Source organism: Sinohyriopsis cumingii, chromosome 11 (assembly GCF_028554795.1).
Source record: "Sinohyriopsis cumingii isolate HCF-2022 chromosome 11, ASM2855479v2, whole genome shotgun sequence".
NCBI classification, from domain to species: domain Eukaryota; kingdom Metazoa; phylum Mollusca; class Bivalvia; order Unionida; family Unionidae; genus Sinohyriopsis; species Sinohyriopsis cumingii.
In genome coordinates this window covers 69,215,525-69,243,307 of record NC_142971.1, presented here as the reverse complement: position 1 = coordinate 69,243,307, position 27,783 = coordinate 69,215,525, and the positions used below count along the sequence as shown (strand labels likewise).

At 35.4% G+C, this 27,783-nt stretch overlaps 1 protein-coding gene across 1 annotated transcript; it reads right to left on the bottom strand.

The window, feature by feature from the left end:
* Positions 1-845: 845 nt before the first annotated feature.
* Positions 846-27,783, bottom strand: LOC149788643 (solute carrier organic anion transporter family member 2B1-like). Its single transcript, XM_089973532.1, has 6 exons — positions 27,774-27,783; positions 25,645-25,834; positions 24,833-24,953; positions 19,316-19,470; positions 1,719-1,783; positions 846-1,120 (listed from the first exon to the last, which is right to left on the bottom strand). The coding sequence occupies exons 1-6, from the start codon at positions 27,781-27,783 to the stop codon at positions 846-848; spliced, it is 816 nt and encodes a 271-aa protein (XP_089829658.1).

Sequence of the window (27,783 nt, the reverse complement as noted above, 5' to 3'; positions counted from 1 at the left end):
ATCTAACAAAAATGCCCTAGAGTCATTTTACGAGTTAATAAAGAAATCTAGTACTCAGTGCTTCCCTTAAGATTTTAAATTCGAAGAAAGCTGCCTGATGATAGCAGCCATCGCAGGAAACCGATTGCAATATATTGTTAATCCGATTTAATTTTGTATTAATTGGCAACAAAAAAAGCATACAATGCAAATATGCAAATGATCTGCTGCATAAAGTAACACATTAAGTTTTAATAATTGTTTAATATTTTCTTTAAACCTTTACTTACTTCAGTAATATGAAACACGGATGTGATGTAAACATATTGCAAAAGTATTTCAATTGTGACAAACGATGTAAGCACTTCTAGACCGTCATTCGGAATCACTCTACTGTGACCGATAAAATAAAGGTAAAGAAATAGAATAACATCAAAGAAACGAACATGTGGCTTAAATCAACATTTTAAAAGCCATCATTATAATATATAAGGCAAATATTGGGATCGTAAGTAACGCTAACAAATGTTCCATCTTGTTCTGACTTAAGGTCAGAAATGGGAAGCATGTGTCAGCAATATAAATAAATTAATTACATTGCCTGTTTCCAATTGTAGTCCTAATTCGTAGCAAATAACGTTATTGAATGAATTGTTGCAAGGTCTGATTAACACACCAAGAAGATATCATTTTACTATATTCTAGTCATGATTGCACGATTGCCATACAATATATATATATATATATATATATATATATATATATATATATATATATATATATATATATATATATATATATATATATATATATATATTGTATATATATAAAGTCCACGCCTCATAAAATAACTTCAGAATTATTGACTAATCTTCGTCAGTCTGTTGTTCTTCATCCTTTAATATATGTATTTCCATCTCATTGTCATCTTTAATTTTGTCTTTCCTTATGGAATATATCAATGCAAGTACCGTTGATATGAATGCAACAATTTTCAATCCGAAATCTACAGAAATCAGCCTCGTTCTCATTGCGTGACTGTCATAAAACGAGCATGCGCCCTCTTTTCCACACGTTTTATGCCATATAAGACACACCGTATCAAAGATTTTTCCGTACACCAAATGTGCTGGGAGGAATACTGGAATAGAAAAGAATCAGTATTCACCTGCTGCAATCCAAAGGCCGAAAAAATGAAAAAAATAAAGATAATTTCAAACCTCCAAGTAACATAATACAATTTATATCATAATTAATGTTTGATTTATGTAAATTAAATTATTTTCATTTGATCGTAGTAATCGCTAAACTTATTCGAAAAATTCATTTACAAATCGTAGGGTTAAGATTATGAAAATGTTATGACATACTTGCAAATCCAAAATTTAAAACAATGGTAAATTCAATTGACCAGTCAAGTATATATTTAAAGATCTATCCATTTCCAAGTTCAGCGAAATAGTGACGCATCTAAGAAAATCTTTTTCTTTCAATTTTATGTTTCGCAGACCCATTCTATATTTCAGCTGAGCGATCGGCACCAATTCAATAACTTATTATAATGCATAAATATGATTAAATCTATTTCTATCTATCTATCTATCTATCTATCTATCTATCTATCTATCTCTCTCTCTCTCTCTCTCTCTCTCTCTCTCTCTCTATATATATATATATATATATATATATATATATATATATATATATATATATATATATATATATATATATTTATATACCTAGGATGGCTTGCAGGAAAGAATGCAATCCGATAGCAAGGGACCGGTCTCGATCTGTAGCGGAGCTAGAATGTTGAAAACAGAAAATTATTACCAAGTGCCCTGTCTTAATCAGAACAGCATATTAACGATTTTGAAAATAACACTTATTCAGTGGAACGCTTGAACACTGTGTAATTTTAACACATATTCATATGAATGATGATGTTATTAATACATAATTAGTGTAGCATAAAAATCAATGTTGGTAATCAGACATAATGAATAATGTTGATATTAACATATTGCTAATCTACCTTTCGATAGGCACCAACAGGTGTCAGAATGGCATCATTCTTCATGTCTGTTAGATATTCACATAGTAGTCATGGAAACATGAATAATAACTATACGTGGCTTATACTAAATTATGTGCTAATGGAGTAAGTTTCATAATCTGAAAACAAATGTTCCTCTCTGATTTTGTTTTCTCTGTAGGTGTCAGTTTTCTTCTTCTTCGTAGTTTTGGTTTCTTATCTTCTCAGAAATATCTAGCGACAGAGTAGCCGAGTGATTACAATGAACAATTGTGATATATTGGTAACATAAACACATCAGCGTGCTGACACGTTCGCACCTTTGTACCTCATTTCATTTTGTCTAGTAAAACGAGTGTTTCTTCAAGTAATGTTTACACTTTTGTTTCTTTTTACTTTGGGAGGCAATAGCATGTATTTTGATTGATAATATACATGTCATTCGGATGACTTTGTCCGTAGGCACCTATAGTTACATGTAACAGGCATCTACCACTTCAAGATAGTCACTATGTGCTACGTTTACATCCTAAAGATTCAGAACGTGTCGCTTTCAGCAAAATTGTCCTTCTAAAACAAAATTTTGTCAGCTTCATAAAAGATCTTTAATAACCATGTCCATTTTCTTTATTTATCCTCGGTATCCTGAAAATTACCCTCTCTTCGTTGTATATTCAGTGTCTATCGCATGTGTTTCTATACAAAAGCGATGGACAGATGATGTCGCTATAATAAAAACCTTTTTTGTATTCAACATTTATGATATTTACGTTCCTTTAGGTACATTAGTTTTGCTGAAAGCGACACGTTCGAGACGTGGTTGAGCGAACAACACAAGTTGCAAATGATTTCTTTCATAGGTACAAGATGTCATATTTAGTGAAGCCTAAAGCGCATCCCACTTTGCCTGACGGTATTGTTTAATCAGACGCGAAAACAAACACAAAAAAACATACATCATGCTGTCATCTACATTATATTTAATCACGTGATAAAACCTGATGCATAGTTAAACATTTCTACCATGTCATTTATTTAAAGACGTACTAGTCAACTAGAGCTGCAAAGATTGACACTTTTGAAATATGTAACACGTACAGTAAGTAGTGCGTTATGTGTTTTTATTGTTGACGGAAGATACTTAAAGGATTATGTAGACTGTTGTATAATTTGAAATCTTTGTAGATTGAATCATTTCTGGCTGACCTGACATAGTCTAAGATATTTCACTTGCTTTTCTTTTTTGTTAATTTGAACATCCTTGATGATGATGTTCTAAACTCATCTTGTACCAAACAAATTCCAATTTTATTGCAAGAGAACCAAGCAAGGAGTTAGCAGTAAATGGGGCCACTTTAGCCTCAATGGGAATTAGCATTAAAACACCCCTGGGCCACTTTAGCCTCAATGGGAAATTTAACATTACGAAAACACCTGGGCCACTTTAGCCTCATGGGAAATTTAACATGGGAAAATTTTTTGGGCTTGTTTAGCCTCAAGGGGAATTTAACATGGGAATAAATCGTGGGCCTGTTGAGCGTCAAGGGGAATTGTACATGGGAATAGATCGTAGGCCTGTTTAGCGTCAAGGGAAATTGAACATGGTGAGTCTGTATAGCGTCAAGAGGAATTGAACATGGTGGGACTGTCTAGGGACAATGATGGTAGAGGGTCAAACACAACAGAGACAGAGACATACATACACTAGTACAAGCCTGAGATTTATATATAAAGACCTGAAATCTTGCTGGGGTGTTCAAAAATTTGCATATTTGTAATGATGCTATAAATAGCTATAATCAAGGAAATGTTCAACGACAAAATGGATGTGACTAAAAGTAACGCTAAAATGACGAAATTGTCCCAGAATTTAAAGGAAAATAAACATATCCCCGAAAAGTAAGTTACAATAGTTTAGACTAAAATGGATAAAATTAGTAACTACTTACAATATCAACTTGTGTGACGATCGTGGATAAACACCCATGTATCTATTTATTGCTATAATCAGCTAAAATTCACATGAAATCCCACTATCTATTTATACTACAACTTGTGGGTTATTCCTTTGGAAAATCCCACTATCTTTTTATAGCCTCAGCTTGAGTGACGTTCCTGTTTATGAACTCTAGTACATATGTATAGCTACAACCTATGGAAATCCCCAAGTCCATATTTATAGTCTCGAAATTTCCAGCGTCAGTGACGTCACTGTACTGAACACTAGGGGATAAATGTCAACAGTGTTGCAAGTGGCTGACCTGAATACACGCTACTGCAGGTAGGTAGGTAGAGTGTATCTGATAGGGATAAAGTGAGTTTTTATAGGGACAAACAGAGACCAATACACACACACCCACACACACACAACGTACGCGCGCAGACATACGCACACACACACACACATACACACACACACACAAACACACACACAGGGAAGAGGAAAAAACAACCCCCAAATATACTATCAACACAGAAGGGAGATAATACAAACCCCAAATAAACTATCCACACAGACGTACGCGAACGCATACAAACCCCAAATATATTATCAACACAGAAGGGAGATAATACAAACCCCAAATAAACTATCCACACAAACGTACGCGAACGCATACAAACCCCAAATATACTATCCACACAACGTCGCTAAAGCATACAAACCCCAAATATGCTATCCACACTGGGGAGGAAGAAGAAAAAAAACAACCAAATATACGATCTACACAACGTACGCGAACACACACACACACACACACACACACACACACACACAGAGGGAAGAGGAAAAAACAAACCCCAAATCTACTAACAACACAGAAGGGAGATAATACAAACCCCAAATAAACTATCCACACAAACGTACGCGAACGCACACAAATCCCAAATATACTATCAACACAGAAGGGAGATAATACAAACCCCAAATAAACTATCCACACAAACGTACGCGAACGCATACAAACCCCAAATAAACTATCCCCACAAAAATACGCGAAAGCATACAAACCCCAAATATACTATCAACACAGAGTGAAGAAGAAAACGTTTTTTGAAAGCACCTAAGCCCTCACCTGCAATGACCAACTCTGCCAAACACCTACACCCCACCCCCCACTCCCAACACTACAAAACCCATTTAACCCGTTATTTTATGGCATCAGTGTGTGATTTAGAAGACATCAAGACACAAAATGATGGATGAATATACTGACTATTGTTTACCGACTTGCATGCCTAAAGAGCGTGCGTGAAGGAAAACATCCTTCCATTTCAATTCTAACTAAAACATGATCCAGAGGGAAAGAGAGAGGTGAAAGAGCACAATTTCATAAAGTGTGAGTAAAAACAAAACACGCCATCCTTATTATACAGTGTTAAGACCAAGAGACACTTACGTTTTCTTTCTGGTCTATTCTCTTTTAGAAGGTAGTATGAAATTTCACATCAGGGCCAACGCATCGGCTCACATTGTCAATTTTTCCATTTCCATGTCTTCAATTTCTTCCTCATCTTCAGTTTCTTCTTCTTCTGAATCCCTCTTCTCTTTTTCGTCTTGTTTCTGTTTCTTCTCTTTTCTCTTAGGGCACTCTGAATCCCAGTGTCCTTTCTCCTGACAACGATATTAGGTATCTTGACTTTTGTCTCTCTTTCTTAGACGAAGCAGGTATTCTGGAGACAAATACCCATTTACCTTTGCAGATATAGCAAACTTCATCAGCACTTACACACTTTCGTATGACTCTCATCAAATCAACGACCAAAAGAGTAAGTTTTGTTGCCACTTTCGCCTGTGAATTATGCTTTCGTATGGCTTTTAGCATATATTCGACCAGCAGGTCGATTGTGCTGACTCTTCCATCCTCTTGATCGTTTGAGACTGGAATGAATACTCTGACGCTAAGACACTCTCCCTATATACAGGGACCTGCTGCGTATGAAACCTAGTCAAATGTAATTTTGCAATAAGATGAAACAATTTCATTGAGAAAGTAAAAGGCAATGACGTGCCGCGTCGCCTCACACAAGACCTGAAGTGTTAGCTCAAATCCGTGTCAGCGATTTCGAAGACGACATAACTGAGCTTTAATCAATGCTCTCCATTTATGCCACAAAACCACGAGTCCTCATTCACGCCAAAAGAAATTTCTTTCGGTCCATAAAAAATAGTATCACATCTGAGAAACGCAAAAACGAACTTCCAGAAAACTGAGAACGACGGCTTACACCTACAGCGTGAAATGAATGAGTTCAAGTAGTGCGTAAAACTTAGTCAAATTAAATTTTTTATAGTCAAGACGAAACGATCTCTTTTCGAAGAAGAAAGCAGACACCAAGCGACAATGGCGATCCGTGTCACACAACACTTTTCAAAATGTGTATTACTAGAGGTTTGTTCTAGCGATCTGCACGGTTAAATTAAATGTTGATGTATTTTTCAGTAAGACGGACACAATTTCCATGGGATCGCCCATGGTACCATTGTTCGTGCATTAGTTTAATTTTTTTAAATATTATTTTATATAAATCGCCTATAGGATAGACCCAGTAAAGCATGGCCATTCTCGTCACTGTGTGAATAGCTAATCAAGTCAATTCGAAGTGAACGCGGTAAGAAAATAGGTATAGCCAATGAAATGGCTTACAACGGGTGATGCATTGTTTTGTTCTAGGACTGTGTGGCATAATAATCCCTACGCTCTTGCGTTGTTACCATTACAGTGCAGACAGACTGGAATGTGAACTTACAAGCCCTCTTTGTGTATTGTACCATTTCTTCTTACCACATCAAAATACTGAGCGTCACAGTATTGGTTCGCGTTTTCAAGCTGACCATTTTTTTATATCTTACTTAAACATTTTAAGATAAACACTCACACTCACATCGGTAGAGTCAGACCAGACGTGTTACAGTATTGAGGGGCATGTTATCTTTTTTTTTTTCTTTCTTCAAACTAATAAATTTGGGGTTTGTATGAAGTAAAGAACCGACAGTACAGTGAACCTCAAGGATGATGACCCAATCTGTCTGTCTATTGATGCGTGTATTTACTTAAGAAGAAATATGACCTCTAAAACACAAAGAGATACGGCAAGCATGATTAGAATGAACACAACGATGTTTTCCTTCACGCCCGTGTAATTTAGAGTTTCAATCCTCTTTCAAGACAAACTTGGTCTCCTTTTGTAGGGCTTGAAATAAAAAAATAAAAAACTGAAAAATCTTAAGCACTTTGCTATAGATAATTTCATCAACAGACTAAACAACATAAATACCGTTACAACACCAGAAAGCCTTAAATCTTCTATCAAAAAGAAATGCATCAAAAAATTAAAGATTAACCATAACTAACCAATGAAACCGAATTTAACAAAGGCAATGACATGTGAAGAAATGTCTCTCACTTTGGAAAGGTAGGCGAATGTAATATGTCATGCACCATCAACTTGAAAAAATTATAAGAGAAATCTGAATTCAATATTCATTTTTTTTAAAAATTGTTTGGTTTCTTTTTTCTTTTTTGGAACAAATCTAAGCACTAATATAGAGTTGAAAAGGGAAAACGCGCATAAAAGCTTTGATATTTCTGAAAAAATGAAGGGATATTCCTAACGTTCATAATAACCTATATATGCTTGGACTTGTCTGTGACTTATCCACAAAACAAGATGTACATATTTCTGGTCAAGCTGCAAGTGTGTGCGTGTTTTGGAAAAGGATAAAAATTGGATATACAATTTTCTCGTGACACTTATAAAGTCAAGAGTCTGTGCAAGTGTCAAAAGCCAAAGTCATATAAGTTTTGTATTTTGTACGGCTTGTAAAGATTTCTACTTTAGAAAATGTGAAGTATCACAAGTTATTATCACAAACAGAAGTGGAACATTGGGCTTGCAAGAAAGAAAATAACCCAGACAGTTGGTGTCATCAAGAGTGCTAGAGACGGTAGCCGAACGTGCTTGTTTGCTTACTTGAATTAAAGTGATTTTCGCTCCAATGGAGCATGTATCACTGGTTTAATCACGCAACGCGTGATTTTTAATTACTTCTGGGGGAAAGAAAGAGAGCCTCATCCCCCAGGCTTTTATGTACTCACAGACTACTTTTAAATTTAGCCACTCAGGTGTAGGACTAACTAGTCCTTAACAACCTGACGGAAAGGCTTTAAACATGAGTGGAATAGTCTCACCACACACTCATTTGTCTGTCCGAGCGTGGTAAAGGAGGAAAAAAGGTGCTCAGCAAGACAGCCATGGATGTTAAGTACTCCCCAAAACGCCAGCCCGTACTTATTTCAAATCAAGTCCAGTTTTTGCTAATGGACAATCAAAAGTACCAATAATGTGTTAGCCACCTGTGCAATTAGTTAAAATCTAACGAGTCTGTTAAATTTCCTACTTCCTAACATATCTGTCTAATATTGATACTTCACATTTTCTAAATTGGAAATCTTTACAAGCCGTACAAAATACAAAACTTATATGACTTTGGCTTTTGACACTTGCACAGACTCTTGACTTTATAAGTGTCACGAGAAAATTGTATATCCAATTTTTATCCTTTTCCAAAACACGCACACACTTGCAGCTTGACCAGAAATATGTACATCTTGTTTTGTGGATAAGTCACAGACAAGTCCAAGCATATATAGGTGATTATGAACGTTAGGAATATCCCCTCATTTTTTCAGAAATATCAAAGCTTTTATGCGCGTTTTCCCTTTTCAACTCTATATTAGTGCTTAGATTTGTTCCAAAAAAGAAAAAAGAAACCAAACAATTTTTAAAGAAAATGAATATTGAATTCAGATTTCTCTTATAATTTTTTCAAGTTGATGGTGCATGACAGATTACATTCGCCTACCTTTCCAAAGTGAGAGACATTTCTTCACATGTCATTGCCTTTGTTAAATTCGGTTTCATTGGTTAGTTATGGTTAATCTTTAATTTTTTGATGCATTTCTTTTTGATAGAAGATTTAAGGCTTTCTGGTGTTGTAACGGTATTTATGTTGTTTAGTCTGTTGATGAAATTATCTATAGCAAAGTGCTTAAGATTTTTCAGTTTTTTATTTTTTTATTTCAAGCCCTACAAAAGGAGACCAAGTTTGTCTTGAAAGAGGATTGAAACTCTAAATTACACGGGCGTGAAGGAAAACATCGTTGTGTTCATTCTAATCATGCTTGCCGTATCTCTTTGTGTTTTAGAGGTCATATTTCTTCTTAAGTAAATACACGCATCAATAGACAGACAGATTGGGTCATCATCCTTGAGGTTCACTGTACTGTCGGTTCTTTACTTCATACAAACCCCAAATTTATTAGTTTGAAGAAAGAAAAAAAAAGATAACATGCCCCTCAATACTGTAACACGTCTGGTCTGACTCTACCGATGTGAGTGTGAGTGTTTATCTTAAAATGTTTAAGTAAGATATAAAAAAATGGTCAGCTTGAAAACGCGAACCAATACTGTGACGCTCAGTATTTTGATGTGGTAAGAAGAAATGGTACAATACACAAAGAGGGCTTGTAAGTTCACATTCCAGTCTGTCTGCACTGTAATGGTAACAACGCAAGAGCGTAGGGATTATTATGCCACACAGTCCTAGAACAAAACAATGCATCACCCGTTGTAAGCCATTTCATTGGCTATACCTATTTTCTTACCGCGTTCACTTCGAATTGACTTGATTAGCTATTCACACAGTGACGAGAATGGCCATGCTTTACTGGGTCTATCCTATAGGCGATTTATATAAAATAATATTTAAAAAAATTAAACTAATGCACGAACAATGGTACCATGGGCGATCCCATGGAAATTGTGTCCGTCTTACTGAAAAATACATCAACATTTAATTTAACCGTGCAGATCGCTAGAACAAACCTCTAGTAATACACATTTTGAAAAGTGTTGTGTGACACGGATCGCCATTGTCGCTTGGTGTCTGCTTTCTTCTTCGAAAAGAGATCGTTTCGTCTTGACTATAAAAAATTTAATTTGACTAAGTTTTACGCACTACTTGAACTCATTCATTTCACGCTGTAGGTGTAAGCCGTCGTTCTCAGTTTTCTGGAAGTTCGTTTTTGCGTTTCTCAGATGTGATACTATTTTTTATGGACCGAAAGAAATTTCTTTTGGCGTGAATGAGGACTCGTGGTTTTGTGGCATAAATGGAGAGCATTGATTAAAGCTCAGTTATGTCGTCTTCGAAATCGCTGACACGGATTTGAGCTAACACTTCAGGTCTTGTGTGAGGCGACGCGGCACGTCATTGCCTTTTACTTTCTCAATGAAATTGTTTCATCTTATTGCAAAATTACATTTGACTAGGTTTCATACGCAGCAGGTCCCTGTATATAGGGAGAGTGTCTTAGCGTCAGAGTATTCATTCCAGTCTCAAACGATCAAGAGGATGGAAGAGTCAGCACAATCGACCTGCTGGTCGAATATATGCTAAAAGCCATACGAAAGCATAATTCACAGGCGAAAGTGGCAACAAAACTTACTCTTTTGGTCGTTGATTTGATGAGAGTCATACGAAAGTGTGTAAGTGCTGATGAAGTTTGCTATATCTGCAAAGGTAAATGGGTATTTGTCTCCAGAATACCTGCTTCGTCTAAGAAAGAGAGACAAAAGTCAAGATACCTAATATCGTTGTCAGGAGAAAGGACACTGGGATTCAGAGTGCCCTAAGAGAAAAGAGAAGAAACAGAAACAAGACGAAAAAGAGAAGAGGGATTCAGAAGAAGAAGAAACTGAAGATGAGGAAGAACTTGAAGACATGGATATGGAAAAATTGACAATGTGAGCCGATGCGTTGGCCCTGATGTGAAATTTCATACTACCTTCTAAAAGAGAATAGACCAGAAAGAAAACGTAAGTGTCTCTTGGTCTTAACACTGTATAATAAGGATGGCGTGTTTTGTTTTTACTCACACTTTATGAAATTGTGCCCTTTCACCTCTCTCTATCCCTCTGGATCATGTTTTAGTTAGAATTGAAATGGAAGGATGTTTTCCTTCACGCACGCTCTTTAGGCATGCAAGTCGGTAAACATTAGTCAGTCTATTCATCCATCATTTTGTGTCTTGATGTCTCCTAAATCACACACTGATGCCATAAAATAACGGGTTAAATGGGTTTTGTAGTGTTGGGAGTGGGGGGCGGGGTGTAGGTGTTTGGCAGAGTTGGTCATTGCAGGTGAGGGCTTAGGTGCTTTCAAAAAACGTTTTCTTCTTCACTCTGTGTTGATAGTATATTTGGGGTTTGTATGCGTTCGCGTACGTTTGTGTGGATAGATTATTTGGGGTTTGTATTTGTTCGCGTACGTTTGTGTGGATAGTTTATTTGGGGTTTGTATTATCTCCCTTCTGTGTTGATAGTATATTTGGGGTTTGTATGCGTTCGCGTAGGCTTGTGAGGATAGTTTATTTGGGGTTTGTATTATCTCCCTTCTGTCTTGATAGTATATTTGAGGTTTGTTTTTCCTCTTCCCTCTGTGTGTGCGTGTGTGTATGTGTGTGTGTGCGTGTTTTCGCGTACGTTGTGTAGATCGTATATTTGGTTGTTTTTTTCTTCTTCCTCCCGAGTGTGGATAGCATATTTGGGGTTTGTATGCGTTAGCGACGTTGTGTTGATAGTATATTTGGGGTTTGTATGCGTTCGCGTACGTTTGTGTGGATAGTTTATTTGGGGTTTGTATTATCTCCCTTCTGTGTTGATAGTTTATTTGGGTTTTTTTTTTCCTCTTCTCTCTGTGTGTGCGTGCGTGTGTGTGTGTGTATGTGTGTGTGTGTGTGTGCGTATGTCTGCGCGCGTACGTTGTGTGTGTGTGGGTGTGTGTGTATTGGTCTCTGTTTGTCCCTATAAAAACTCACTTTATCCCTATCAGATACACTCTACCTACCTACCTGCAGTAGCGTGTATTCAGGTCAGCCACTTGCAACACTGTTGACATTTATCCCCTAGTGTTCAGTACAGTGACGTCACTGACGCTGGAAATTTCGAGACTGTAAATATGGACTTGGGGATTTCCATAGGTTGTAGCTATACATATGTACTAGAGTTCATAAACAGGAACGTCACTCAAGCTGAGGCTATAAAAAGATAGTGGGATTTTCCAAAGGAATAACCCACAAGTTGTAGTATAAATAGATAGTGGGATTTCATATGAATTTTAGCTGATTATAGCTATAAATAGATATATGGGTGTTTATCCACGATCGTCACACAAGTTGATATTGTAAGTAGTTACTAATTTTATCCATTTTAGTCTAAGCCATTGTAACTTAATTTTCGGGGATATGTTTATTTTCCTTTAAATTCTGGGACAATTTCGTCATTTTAGCGTTACTTTTAGTCACATCCATTTTGTCGTTGAACATTTCCTTGATTATAGCTATTTATAGCATCATTACAAATATGCAAATTTTTGAACACCCCAGCAAGATTTCAGGTCTTGGTAATGCTTTATATATAAATCTCAGGCTTGTACTAGTGTATGTATGTATCTGTCTCTGTTGTGTTTGACCCTCTACCATCATTGTCCCTAGACAGTCCCACCATGTTCAATTCCCCTCGACGCTATATAGACTCACCATGTTCAATTTCCCTTGACGCTAAACAGGCCTACGATCTATTCCCATGTACAATTCCCCTTGACGCTCAACAGGCCCACGATTTATTCCCATGTTAAATTCCCCTTGAGGCTAAACAAGCCCCAAAATTTTTCCCATGTTAAATTTCCCTTGAGGCTAAAGTGGCCCAGGTGTTTTCGTAATGTTAAATTTCCCATTGAGGCTAAAGTGGCCCAGGGTTGTTTTTAATGCTAATTCCCATTGAGGCTAAAGTGGCCCCATTTACTACTGGAGTTCGTTATAGCTGTAATAACTATTCTCTCTCTCTCTCTCTCTCTCTCTCTCTCTCTCTCTCTCTATATCTATATATATATATATATATATATATATATATATATCTATATCTCTATCTCTCTCTCTCTATATATCTCTATATCTCTCTCTATATATATCTCTCTCTCTATATATATCTCTCTCTCTATCTCTCTCTCTCTATATATATATATCTATCTCTCTCTCTATATCTCTCTCTCTCTCTATCTCTCTCTCTCTCTCTCTATCTCTCTCTCTCTATCTCTCTCTCTATCTCTCTCTCTCTCTCTCTCTCACGTAGTAGTAAACTAAAGCACATCCTCTTCAGTGTTTCACATTAACCAATAGCACAAGTGATTCGTAAATAACAAATGTTCCAGTACACAACATTTATTTGCTTTTGCGTTAAGTCTTAAATCTCCTAATCCATGCTAAATTAAATTAGTAAGGCGTCTGCATTTTCCGCTTATTTCTGTTTTAACATCATCAGTGTCGTGAATAAATCTACACATATATTAAACTTCTGTCCACGTTAATGAGATTTTCTCTTTCACTTCCTGTTTTTTTTTATATTTAGAACAAACTAAATGGTAGCACATACATTTTATATAATACGTACCGATCAATGTTCTCTTTTGTATATATTTTAGACGCACCTATTTCATCTTGCAATATGCTTTAAATTCATTCAATGAAATTTGTCGAATTGGCTTTAAATTCATTCAATGAAATTTGTCTAATTGGATGTTAGTTACATTTCTGGTGGCCTTTTGAGAATTTATTAACAATATCTGCTCTAGTTATGCCAAGGCGAGTAATTTCCGGTTACATATCATACATCAACCTCATGGCCATACTCAACATTTCTTTATTAAAATTTCTGTAACGCTTGCAAATGGCACTTGAAAGTATCATAATCGTCTAAAGACTTTGTTGCAAGTTTTGTTTATGTCACCCTTTTAATTTATATTTCATGTTTTAGTTTATTTTTGATCGATTTCACATTTTGTCTAGCCTTAGGTAAATTATGCGCTCTTTCTGTAGTTGATTGTACAATATGTAAGATGTTGCACTTCTATGGTCAGCCATTGTTTGTATGTTAGAAAGCTTGCCAGTAGCTTCTCGTGGGTCGGTGGATCTTTCCGGGATTTTCCTGGGTTCTTCCTCCACCATTAATACAGGCAGCCATGTTTAGCCTATTGTGTGCTGAAAAATGGTGTGAAACCCTACACCACCAACAACAACAGCAACACTCATATGGATTGGACACCACTTACTTGCTGAACACGGCCGTTCTTTTGAGTAGGAAAACACTATTTATTTGCCTGAGACGTTTAGTGGTCATTCGATAAACTAAAGGCCGTGCTTGAAGGTGCATAAGTTCTTGTAGTTTTAGATTTCAAACAATCATTTACAATATATGTTGATGCAAGTGATGTAAGGGCTGGTGGCGTACTAATTATAGATTCTAGAATACAACAATGATGTAGATCATCCAATGCGATATGTCTCCAACCTTGAAATATGCACCAGAGAAATTATTTGACTACCCAGAAGGAGTGGACTCTTTAATTATATTCTTACAACACTGTGAAGTGTGCACAAATTCAGATCTTTCTCAGATTCTTGTATTCAGTGTTTAAAGGAACTGCATAATGACCATTGGGTTAAATTAGTATTTAGGGAGTATTGTGAATTGTCAGACGAGTTTTGGATAATGCCATAGTGACATATGGACTATTTTCTGATGAGGTCTGTAAAATGTCATAGTGATAAATCTAGACTGTTGTATTGTTGTCTGATGAGTTCTGGGTAATGTCAAAGTGATAAAACTGGACTGTTGTCTGATGAGTTCTGGATAATGCGATAGTGATATATCTGGACTGTTGTCTGAGGAGGTCTGTATAATGTCATAGTGATAAATCTGGACTGTTGTACTGTTGTCAGACGAGTTCTGGGAAATGCCATAGTGATATATATGGACTGTTGTTGATGAGTTCTGGATAGGGTATTGTGTCTCTTATGAACTAAATGGTATGTAACGTAAAGCATGTCCTATTGATTATTTTATACAGTAGGTAATGTTTCGTATCTCTCATGGATTGTACAGTATGTAAATTAATGCATGTCTTATACATTATGTGATACAGTTTGTAAGGTATTGCATGTATTATTGGTTACATTATAAATTAGGTAAGGTACTGTATGTAAGGTATTGTATGTCTAATTGATTATAGTATGCGGTAGGTAAGGTATTGTATGTCTAATTGATTATAGTATGATGTAGGTAAGATATTGTATGTTTAATTGATTATAGTCTGCGGTGGATAAAGTATTGTATGTCTAATTGATTATAGTATGCGGAAAGTAAGGTATTGTAAGTCTAATTGATTATAGTATGCGATAAGTAAGGTATTGTATGTCGAATTGATTATAGTATGATGTAGGTAAGATATTGTATATTTAATTGATTCTAGTATGCGGTGGATAAAGTAATGCATGTCGAATTGATTATATTATGCGGTAAGTAAGGTATTGTATGTCTAATTGATTATATTATGCGGTGGATAAAGTATTGCATGTCGAATTGACTATATTATGCGGTAAGTAAGATATTGTATGTCTAATAGATTAGAGTATGCGGTGGGTAAGGTATTGTATGTATAATTGATTATAGTATGCGGTGGGTAAGGTATTGTATGTCTAATTGATTCTAGTATGCGGTGGATAAAGTAAGGCATGTCGAATTGATTATTTTATGCGGTAAGTAAGGTATTGTATGTCTAATTAATTATATCATACAGTATGTAAGGTATTGAATTTCTAATTGATTATATTATTCATTAGGTAAGGTATTGTATGTCTTATTGATTATATTATGTGATAGGTAAGATTTAGCATTTCTTATGGATTGAACATTAGGTAAGACATCATATCTCCTTCTTATTCTGCAGTAGGTAAGGTCCCCCATCTTGTATTGTTTGTACAGTAGGTAAGGTCCCCCATCTTGTATTGTTTGTACAGTAGGTAAGGTCCCCCATCTTTTATTGTTTTTACAGTAGGTAAGGTCCCCCATCTTTTATTGTTTGTACAGTAGGTAAGGTACTGTATCGCTTAATGATTGTACAGTAATTACGGTGTTGCATTCCTTACTGTTTATAACGTTGTATCATTTATATTTTATCATAAACGTCTGCTACATATGTTTAACAAGTTGTGTTCATAATGAACTTTGCGTTCACACTAATCTTGTTTCTATGCTACCGTCTTATTATTCCATCTGTTTCTGGAATTCTGACACTATATTAAATAGCTATTAATTTTTTTATTCAGAACTGTTATTTTTGCGACACTATTTTCAGGTGTTTCATGTATTGAGCTATCAATTTGATTATAATTATTTAAATTTCTAAGCGACTATTCCACTTGTCTTCGTTTTGATCCATATTTTTCCAAAGATTCTTTTTATTTTCTCCATTTCCGTTTCCAAAGCATCTACGCCATTGTTCATCCTCTGATCGATAATGTAAAGTCCCACGTTTAGTAAATCATGCACCCAATGTTAGTATTATTTGCCTGTCGTGAATATTGGTACACAGTACTGAACATATGTCTAAATAATTGTATTTCTAGTAAAATGTTAGTCTGTTGTCAGCAATAATTTTAATTAGATCTCAGACTTTGTCATAAACTTTGTCATCATTTCCAGTACGACACTTCTGAAGAGCATTTAACATACAGTTGTTATGTCAATATATTGTTACTTTTCTAACAACAGTTAATTAGTATACATTTGACTGTGTACCCAATAGTTATTACCTGCATCGCGTGCTTGTACAGAATCAGTTGAATCGGTAATACTACTATTTCGGAAGTTTGCTATTTCTTTGACATATCTCAGACACATTATTGTACGCTTCTGCCACAGTTTTAAAGGTATGAACTCAAAGTAACCTTTACGAGATATGTATTCAAACATTATGTAAAGGTTCTACGCTCTTTAGTTTACAGGTGAAGCAACCAAGGATCTTGACATAAGAGATACAGACATACCCCGAAAATCTCACACTTATACTTCATCTGCCAACCACTGCGGTGCCTAGTGGTTAGAGCGTCCGCCTCGGATGCGGGAGGTCGTGGTTCGATCACGGCTGAGTCATGCCAAAGACTTAAAGAAATGGTAATAACAGCGGCCTCACTTGGCGCTCATTAAGAGGTTAGTGCTAGGACTGGTTGGCCTGGTGTCAGGATAATGTGACTGGGTGGGACATCATGATACAAGTCTGCCGCATGATGGCCCAGTGCTAGACACCACTTTAAAACTGCCACGCTGCAGACATAGTAGCAATATCACTCAAAAATTGTTAAAGCTAGGTTAAAAATCAAAATCACACACAAACACATACTCTGCCAATTATATTCCTTTATAGAGCGTCATAAAATCGATTAATATTGCATAAAACGATTTTAACCGGCAATCGCTGCAACAAACACGAATACATGCCATTCGACTAATCTCTGTTGTTATTGACTTGATTGAGAAAACTCTATCACTTGGAGTTTCAAGACCAATGGATTGTATTTCCTCACGGCTTGCTGTACGCATTATAAGATATATATGTTTGAAAGGTATCAAAATATACTAAAATTAATAAAGAGATATTACATTTTTTCTTCTAAAATTCCAAAAGACGTATCTAAACATATGCGATGCCATGTAGTCATGTATCAGTTCAGTGTGCCTACGTTGTAGAGTTGCCGAAATCTGAAAATTAAATGACAACATCTAACATTTATAGGAAAAGTATAGCAACTCCATCCCTTTCAAATGGTTAGTATATATGTAATTATTTATGATTTGATTCTCTTCCTTTTTTTGCAACATATTTTCTGTCGACGTTTAACAGGCAATCTTGGGTCTTGTGTGATATCTATGTTCAATGTTTTTTCTTCGGTTTTTGAAGAAATAGAACTACAGCAATTTTATATTTATTAAGCGAAGTTTGGTCCAAGTTGTAGATAGTTAAGGTTTTATTCTCGTACTACATAAATTTCTTCATTATGTTGTTGCACGAATATGGCTTTTTCTGCAAGGTAGATTTGTGTTGTCTAAAAGCTCTATTTTGTGACATTCACGGGGTTGTTTTTTTTTTTTTCGCTCAGACACCTCCTATCATGAAATAGTTTCATGCCTATGTTGAGTAACTGTGTACTTCTGTATGTTACCTCTGCTTCGTGGCAAGAGATTGAACTAATTTACAAAATGTCCAAGTGTCCTCAAAGTGTTTTCATAATCCAATAGTTGATGCTGGTCGCTAAGAAATTTCCAAATGTGGTCAGTTTTCAAAGTATCCTCTCAATGTTAGCATGCATATATAGTACATACAATCTGAGACATCTGAGATTTAGAATTGCAAAATGTCTGTTTGGTTTAATCAAATTTCTTCCGGTAGTGTATTAGTGCTGCCAAACATTATCTACTGGCTCACTCTGCCAGATTTTTCGGGAACTGATCCGACCACCTTTGAAATACATTATATTTTACCAGACTTTGGCTGGTCATAGCTCTCTCTCTCTCTCTCTCTCTCTCTCTCTCTCATAGTCACGAAAGAGTCTTGTTGAACGAGACAAGATGTATCCAGCTTTCTTCCTACGCTTCTTTTTCGCAACATAATTTGAACAGGATTCCATCTTTAGTGACACAATGGCCTTGCGTCAGAGGATCAAAACACAGCATAATATATTGCGCATCAGAATTAGTAGTTACAAACCTTCGTCCAATTCAACTATATTATTTCGTGATTCTGAGAGATCTGCGATATGACTTAGTCTAGTAGAGGTCTCTATAGATAGCTGAAGCTCTCAAAATAAGAAATGTCACAATTCTGTAAAATCGCTGATTGGTGGAAATGGCACATTTACTATAAGATTTATTCAGATAAGTTCACTTGAAACAACTTAGAAAACTTGGTATGAACATAACTAATTTTGTATAATCCAGCACAAACGTTGCATGCACAGCAATATTATCCGTTCAGCTAACATATAGCCAAATAAATAGTACACTGAATGGAAGGATAGGTCACCATCATTGAGTGTATGATGATTTTTGTATGTTTGCTTTTCTTGACGTGGTAAGTATAACGTACAAATATCGAATTGCGTTTTTGCCGTAGAAAACACTTAAAAACATTACGATCTGGCAAAAATGCAACTCAGATAGGTAACATTTGGGTTTAACGATTTGTATACACCATCGACTAGCATTGATATCTTAGGGGCAACTGACAGCCTTGATGAATAAGACCACGGTTGGTACAATTTATGCTCCTTTGGATTTCTAAGCCAGCTAACAGGCTTATCGAAAACTGGATTCTCTGATCTCCAGTCGTCGAAGACATAAACTTACCTCAAAAAGACGACCATCGTTGGGGCCATACCAACAGACCCGATTAGGGATCCAAGTGCGCTAACGATGACGTAAGGAATCAGGTAGTCACAACTCTTATCGCATATCCCTGACGTGGCCTGGCCGGTTTCGGACAGACTGCATTTAGTATAGCCCTATAATAATACAAGAAGAAAAAATCCACGCTGTCGCAATTTATTACATCAACACAGAGAAATAGTAACGTTGAGTAAGTAGTATGGCATATAATTATTCATAATTACATACATGCACAAGAGGCAGTTATGAATCAAAGGTTCAGCTTATCCATTTCGACGAGGAGTGCAGACACCTGTAGACAACTTGTACGTCAACCAGCTTATCCATTTCGACGAGGAGTGCAGACACCTGTAGACAACTTGTACGTCAACCAGCTTATCCATTTCGACGAGGAGTACAGACACCTGTAGACAACTTGTACGTCAACCAGCGAGCACCTTAGACAATTCATCTCCAAACCCACACTAATTTAATAACAATAAAAGGGAAGTATTGGATCAGACCATCATCCATCTCCTCAAACCCTTAATTTATTACGGCATGAGGTCATTAAGATTCTCACTTAAAATGAACGAAGAAGAGAATATATTATTGTAATTCCACATAGATTTTCTTGTTGACAGTTTCTTGGATGCGAAAAATATGTTATTTTCGAGTCGCTATTACTTAGGCACGTGTGCAAATGGATGACATCTGGATTTAGTGTTTCTTTCCTGATTGGATCCATAATTTGTATCTGGTGTTTCATCTCTACTGATATTCCCCTTATTACCTTATGATTAACTATGGTTCGTCTATCCGTGTGACGTTTAGTCAGGTCTGCTAACAATTTAATGGGAAGTCTTAACTCCAGACAAAAATTCCAGTTCTGGAATCGGTAATGTTTTAAAGCAAATTCAACCTGGCAACAAAATTGCATTTTTACAGACGCATTTCGTTTAATGTTCGTAATAACTCAACATTTGCATGTCTTTTCTTTAATACCTCTAACGGTCGCATAATTAAACATGATGCCGTCACAGTCCCTGAAAGAAGGGAACTGCCAGAAGATGCAAAGGATGCCTAATGACTTAATTGGCCACGAGAATAGTTGCTGGTCTTGATTAAGATATATACACAATGTCTTCCTTGTTGAAAATGAAAAGGTAATACAGATATGAACTCTGCATGTACGTTTTTGTTTAATTGTAGACAAGTTCAGACATAGTAAATGTATATATCAATAAAAAATGTATATATCAATAAATACCACGCAGTTACACACACACATACATACACTCACATTTCTTAGACTATCCTCTTAACGTCAGAGGTCCTCCTACTATTGCTGTGTAAACATGGAGTTTTCCTCCTAATGTAGATATGGTGTACACATACATACACACACATACACACATTCCTGTATTTGGTGGATATCGAGGACTCGCGTATGGAACCGCGTACCGAGGACATTTGTTCTGGTGATGTTAGAACGAAAAGAAATACAGTTTGAGGCAGTAAATTAATAGCAAATGGTGATGTATCAAAGTATTATCACTTCTAAGGAATATGAAATTTACCAATGCAATAAAAGACGCACACGTTTACACAACTATTATGTATAATCCAACGCACACCATTTGACAAAATCACGGAGACCGTGGACATTGGTACATTATGACCAACGAGGATATGTTTCCATATCTAGTCCAGTCATAACAATCAATACGATCGCTCAGGTGGCCTAGTGGTTAGAGCGTCCGCCGCAGATGCAAGATGTTGCGGGTTCGAACCTAGGCCGAGTCATAAAAAACCTATAAAAATGGCACAATCAGCTGCTTCGCTAGGCCCTTAGCATTACGATGTTAGTGTTAGGACTAGTCGGCCTTGTGTCCGAATAATGTGACTGCGTGGGGTATCATGCTACATGTCTGCGGTGTGTTGCCCCATTGCTCGACATCACTATAAACTGCCACACTGCAGACATCGTAGCGATATGACTGAACGATTGTTAAAGCTAAGTTAAAATCAAATCCAAATCACATACTAGTATTAAGTAACTGTAACCTCCATGAGGGACTCGTGCACAACGATTACTTAGAGTAATTACATTATTCTTTGAATATATATATATATATATATATATATATATATATATATATATATATATATATATATATATATATATATTGTTGTTGTTATTGACTGACTGGTCAATGTATTGATTGACTGATTGTCATGCGATTAGACTATAGTACGATATAACACGCTTCGGACTAAACCAACGCATTGGAGATCATGTTGTAGTAAATTTGGAGTATGCCCATTTTGTTATAGAATCCGTTTTAAGGAATTCTTAGATTTGTGTGATTACTTGCTTGATTATGGAACTCGGTGAAAAGGAAATATCCCTTAGCCCGAAATAATTAGCCAATGAGAAGGAGCAAACGTCGCAGAGAAGTGTGAGTTTCCATGATACCATGGTTGACTTTTAGTGAATTCAGGTCAAAGTCGCATGAGTGTCCCTGGAGTAATATAGTCCTTATTTAAAATTAATGGTGTTCATTGGTGGCGTGACTTCAGTGGCAGTATTTACGCTGGAAGCCGGTAAATTACACAAAGGAATAAACAAAAAGGGACTCAGCAGATACCGTTTATGTCGCCATAGTGGAACATGTGAAACACTTTAACTGGCGAAATGTGCCTTGAAACCATGAATTGACTGGCCTACGGTGGCGCGGTAAAAAATAGTTCACTGTGTTTAGCAATAGCTGTAAAGTTTATACGGTGTGAACTGCTGACGGTTCGGAAAGTTGATGAAAAGAAACCATGCAACTGTACGGTTAATAGATATTTAGCAAATTTTGAGATATGTGGTTTTGCATTGATTATCGAAAATTATTTGTATAGAATGGACACGTCGGTCTTTCCGATTTACAACTGAAATTGTATGGAAGTCTTTGGAAATTTGGGGTAAACATGATTTCTAGCGTAATCGCGCCAGTGTTTGACACCGATTGCTCAGGCAAATACCCCTGGCTTGTAGCAAATACTATTTCGCTGGACTTAAGCATTTATGGAAGGAAACTCGCCTCATCGGTAATGACTATTTGCCTTTTGACTAAATAGAGTAGTATCTTCGTTGCATAATACAGATACCAATCTTCTCTCCTCTCTCTCTCTCTCTCTCTCTCTCGGACATGTGCAGATGTAATGTTAAAAATAAGAACTAATGTTTGTGTTACCCATATTGTGTATTTCACAGAAACATTGAAGAGGTCTCTATAAACATTGTATTGTTCAAATCACTTTGGCTGAATAAATCGATGATGCATACAACACTATTTCTGTTGTAATCGGTATAGTATTTTATCTCAACCTCAAGACAAAGAATAATGATAGACTAAAACAACGATACCAACATCAACAACAACTTATCCTTTTTAACTGAATTGAAACCTACTAAATAGCTATAAAGTTCAGTAATTGCAGAAGCGATGAACAGAGATTTATGATAGTACATGTGTGTATAGAGTTAGTGGACGGGGATATTTTTCTAATACCTTTTTACAAACAGTTTATGCTGGTTTTTTTTTTTGGTTTCTTTCTTTTTGTTTTGGAGCCATGAATGAACAATAATATAATAGAATGGTACAACACTCACTTAGTTTCCCTTCCAAATCACTTAATTTATACATTTGCTAATTCAAGGTACCATGTCAAGGTGATTTGTATCGCTGGTTGGAAATTTTAAACAGTTTTATTTTTGTTCACGCGTCGCCTTCTGTATAAAACACTGAAAAAAAGACTAAATGTGTAAGAATATTACAGTATAATGCAACTCTAAATATATATTCATTTAAGTTAGAAATTCAAGTTGGTCCAGTAGAACATCCTGCGCATTTTCCTATTCTTAAAAACCTTTGTAAATTTGGGGAAGCAATATAGATCTACGCCTTGTTTTTACATTTTGTGTGTTGTTTTAATAAGACTTCGTTTGCAATAGAACTATCGACACAAATATAATTCATGATATGTTACGCAAAGTCATGAAATCACCAGCTGAAGTACATATATACATGTAAAAGAAAATTGAATGCATTCAATAGTTTATGAGTGCTTGCAATTGTAGTTGCAGGTCCTAAGAGCGCGATAATGTACAACGTATGCTGTAATTAACTGTTTCATTTTGGGACTATCATCTTGACGATAAATGTTTGACCTCTGTATAATATATTTATCTTTCTATATATATTTATTGAAGTTATATGCATGTAACTTGCAAATTCGGTTAGTGATAAGTCGATCTCACCTTAACTAGATTTGTCACGTCTTTTCTCACATGTTTGAATACTAAGTAGGCAAATGATGAAATAAGGAAGGATATAGCTCATTTAATAATCAAAAAATAAATTTTGCGTATCAAGTATGTCTTTTCAATATCTTTACGTGTGTAAAATCTCGCCACAAACAGGACGTTTCAACTTTACAGATGGGTCGGATAATTAGGCAATTTAGGCAAACTCTACAACGAATTCACGCGTATTTCCAATAACATTTTGATGAACCTCTTTCGTACATGTCGTAGATTTATTTGCCTGTATTGGACGTGTATGGTATGAACGTACAGTGAGTTTCCCAACAATTTTGTATCACATGCATGATCTATTAACAATAATGAAAAACAGGGACTGTTATATGCACCAGCTTATCTTCTTATAGTTCAGCTAAGTAGATGGTATATGATGCTTGGATCTAAATGGAGATATATTTTCGCAACGTATAATTTGATTGTGGGGATCTCTTAAGAAGTGTTCCACATGGCAATCGAGGACATGGTTTTGGGCGCGTCTATCGCCAGTTTTGGAAGAAAGATACACTCCAAAATAGCGAACAAGTACCAAACGTGTTAACGGGGACCTTTCTAGAAATCATGATTTTACGTTACGTTTATTCTAGACTAAAATAGTTAGGAGAAGCAAGATTTTACCATTTTTCCAACTGATGATGTCCTCGGTTGGAGGCGTGTCCTCGGTGCGTTGGTGTGTAATATAATGAATGTCCTCAGTTTACACCAAAGACAAACGCACGCACACACACACAGACACACATAGACACACATACACGCACCAACACCTTCAGATTACAGCATCGGAAATACTTCATCAATAAAAAGATCTACCAAAATTAATTTTTAGAGGGGTCAGTTGTGAACATTTCATATAGATCTTTACAATCGCTAAGTAAGGGTCCATATAAATTTAGCCAAATTTCATCTGACCGTATATTTTAAAACTCATTGTGTATACTCACTGAACAAAGTATATAACTGAGTTCATTGCCACAAGCACTTGAATATTTGTCTACCCATTTTTTAATGAGTATGCGTGCTTCTGTGTTTGAAAGAAAGGGGAATACAGACCATTGCATAATGGAAAGAAGCAAATCGCCCTTAAATCTTCTGCAGTGTTCGTTACAGATCATAGTAAACTTTCTTACCCCGCCACCTTTTTCTACACAACCAGCATGACACGGCGAGAAGTAGGTCTTACTGCCATCTAAGCACACAGGGAGGTAATTCACATTGGAGCAGTCGCAAGGAAAGGAGTTGTTTCCGCCTCTTAACAGATTAAAGAACAGAAACTTTCAAAATCTTAGAATCCAGATTTCTACATCTAGTGTTATCTCCAGTAAGTATGTATACTACTAACTTGTTATCAATAACTTGTATTGTTTGTGTATGTCTGTGTTTGTAATGATGTTTATTTTGTTTAAATTTCAGAATATTAAACGCACCCAAATATAAAAAATATTTGTCAGCATCACAAAAAGAAAATTATATCAGCTTGGTTCAAACTAAATCCCACAAAATATGAACCAAAAAACTTTCACGTACAATTCATCTATCATGTTTATATATGTATCCAAGTATAAAGAATCGTTTAGAAAGACAAAACGGTTAATTGAAACTAGAAGAGAATTTATTTCATGCTGGTTCTAACTAGCCAGACCTTAGCAAGGATCCTAATGGAAAATACTGACCATTTAAATTTTGTTTAGACAATCGGGAGCATCATTTTTTATTTCTTCTGTATTTTTAAGAAATGGTTGAAAAAAATGTGAGGTAACATTAACGCTGCAAAATATTTTTTCTTCAAATTTTCTTTTAAGTGCACAGGAATGCAAAGACTTGTTAAGATTTCGCTCTAACATCAATTCCCCAAAATAGTACGCGTCCTTTGAATAATCGTAGTGTTTATTTTCGTTTTGTTTTTCCTTTTGCTACGTTTGATTAAAAGTAATGATTTTACCTTGAAGTGTCCATCCCGTACATATGTGAATGGTCACAACCCAATAGATAGTTGAATGCCGTCAAGCACGTGTAGGTGAGTCTAGTGAAAAGGAGCAGTTTTAAACATCCGGTTCGATCAAGGCGCATGCGTCTACTGATTAATCCACCTGCCATTATGCCAATAGAAGTCGTGACAAGTTTCTCAGCTCCTGAAAAAATTGAAGATAAATGATAAGATTGTTTAGAAAAAATGATTGCTTCAAATTTAATGAACTTTGTTGCTCTCTTATTAAAATCTTCCTTATATTGATCTTTAATGCCGATCAGCTTGAATGTTGTATAAATTTATATTGCTGTCGATATTACTATTGTCATGTATACATTTATATTGCTGTCTATATTACTATTGCATGTATACATTTATATTGCTGTCGATATTAATATTGTCATGCATACATTTATATTGATGTCTATATTAATATTGTTATGTATACATTTATATTGGTGTCTATATTACTATTGTCAGGTATACATTTATATTGCTGTCGATATTATTATTGTCATGTATACATTTATATTGCTGTCTATATTACTATTGTCATGTATACATTTATATTGCTGTCGATATTACTATTGTCATGTATACATTTATATTGCTGTCGATATTAATATTGTCATGTATACATTTATATTGCTGTCGATGTTACTATTGTCATGTATACATTTATATTGCTGTCTATATTACTATTGGCATGTATACATTTATATTGCCGTTGATATTACTATTGTCATGTATACATTTATATTGCTGTCCATATTAATATTGTCATGTATACATTCATATTGCTGTCCATATTGCTATTGTCATGCATATATTTATATTGCTGCCCATATTACTATTGTCATGCATACATTTATATTGCTGTCGATATTGCTATTGTCATGTATACATTTATATTGCTGTCGATATTGCTATTGTCATGTATACATTTATATTGCTGTCGATATTACTCTTGTCATGTATACATTTATATTGCTGTCGATGTTACTATTGTCATGTATACATTTATATTGCTGTCTATATTACTATTGGCATGTATACATTTATATTGCTGTTGATATTACTATTGTCATGTATACATTTATACTGCTGTCCATATTAATATTGTCATGCATACATTTATATTGCTGTCCATATTGTTATTGTCATGTATATATTTATATTGCTGCCCATATTACTATTGTCATGCATATATTTATATTGCTGTCGATATTGCTATTGTCATGTATACATTTATATTGCTGTCGATATTACTCTTGTCATGTATACATTGATATTGCTGTCGATATTACTATTGTCATGTCTATATTTATATTGCTGTCGATATTACTATTGTCATTGTCGGAGTTACAGTCTTCCTATCTTATTTACTTAAAAGAAGAAGAAAAACCCTCGATAACAAAGAAACTAAATTTTTATTTTATTGTAAAACAATTAAAGAAAATTGTTGTGTTTGAAAAGAAGATATATGTCTAATTTCACTTGTTTTATTTTTCCCAAAGATATGAATTAGGTATTGAAACCGTTGAAGACTGGTAATAATTCGTTTGATCTTTCAACTGACTGGCATGAGCTTGCAGCCACTTTATTCACGTGATATTTTTAAAGCATGGTTTATTATTTAGGAACATTGATTATTATCTTAAAACATTGATTGCTACTATCAAGCATTGATTATTACTCTAAATCATCGTCTTTTACTTTAAACAAAAATATTATTACCCCATCGATTGTTCTTCCAAAACATCGAGTATCACCTTAAAATATCAACTATTACTCTACATACGTCTTCTGATTGATCACGATAACCTTAGAAAACCACAAACAATATCTTTGAACGTACATATGATCAGAGAAGAGAAACAGGATTAAACAATACTCTGCTGTGCAAACTCTCTCTCTCTCTCTCTCTCTCTCTCTCTCTCACGCTCGCTCGCTCTCGGTCTCTTCTTAATCTATTATTTAAACCAAATAAGTTTAACGTAAAAGAAGCAATTTTCTTAAGTATTCAATGTACCCTATGCATAAGTAACTGTATTTTTCATTAGTTTTTACTTTTATGAGATTGTTCCATAATATATATTTACCTAAAATCAT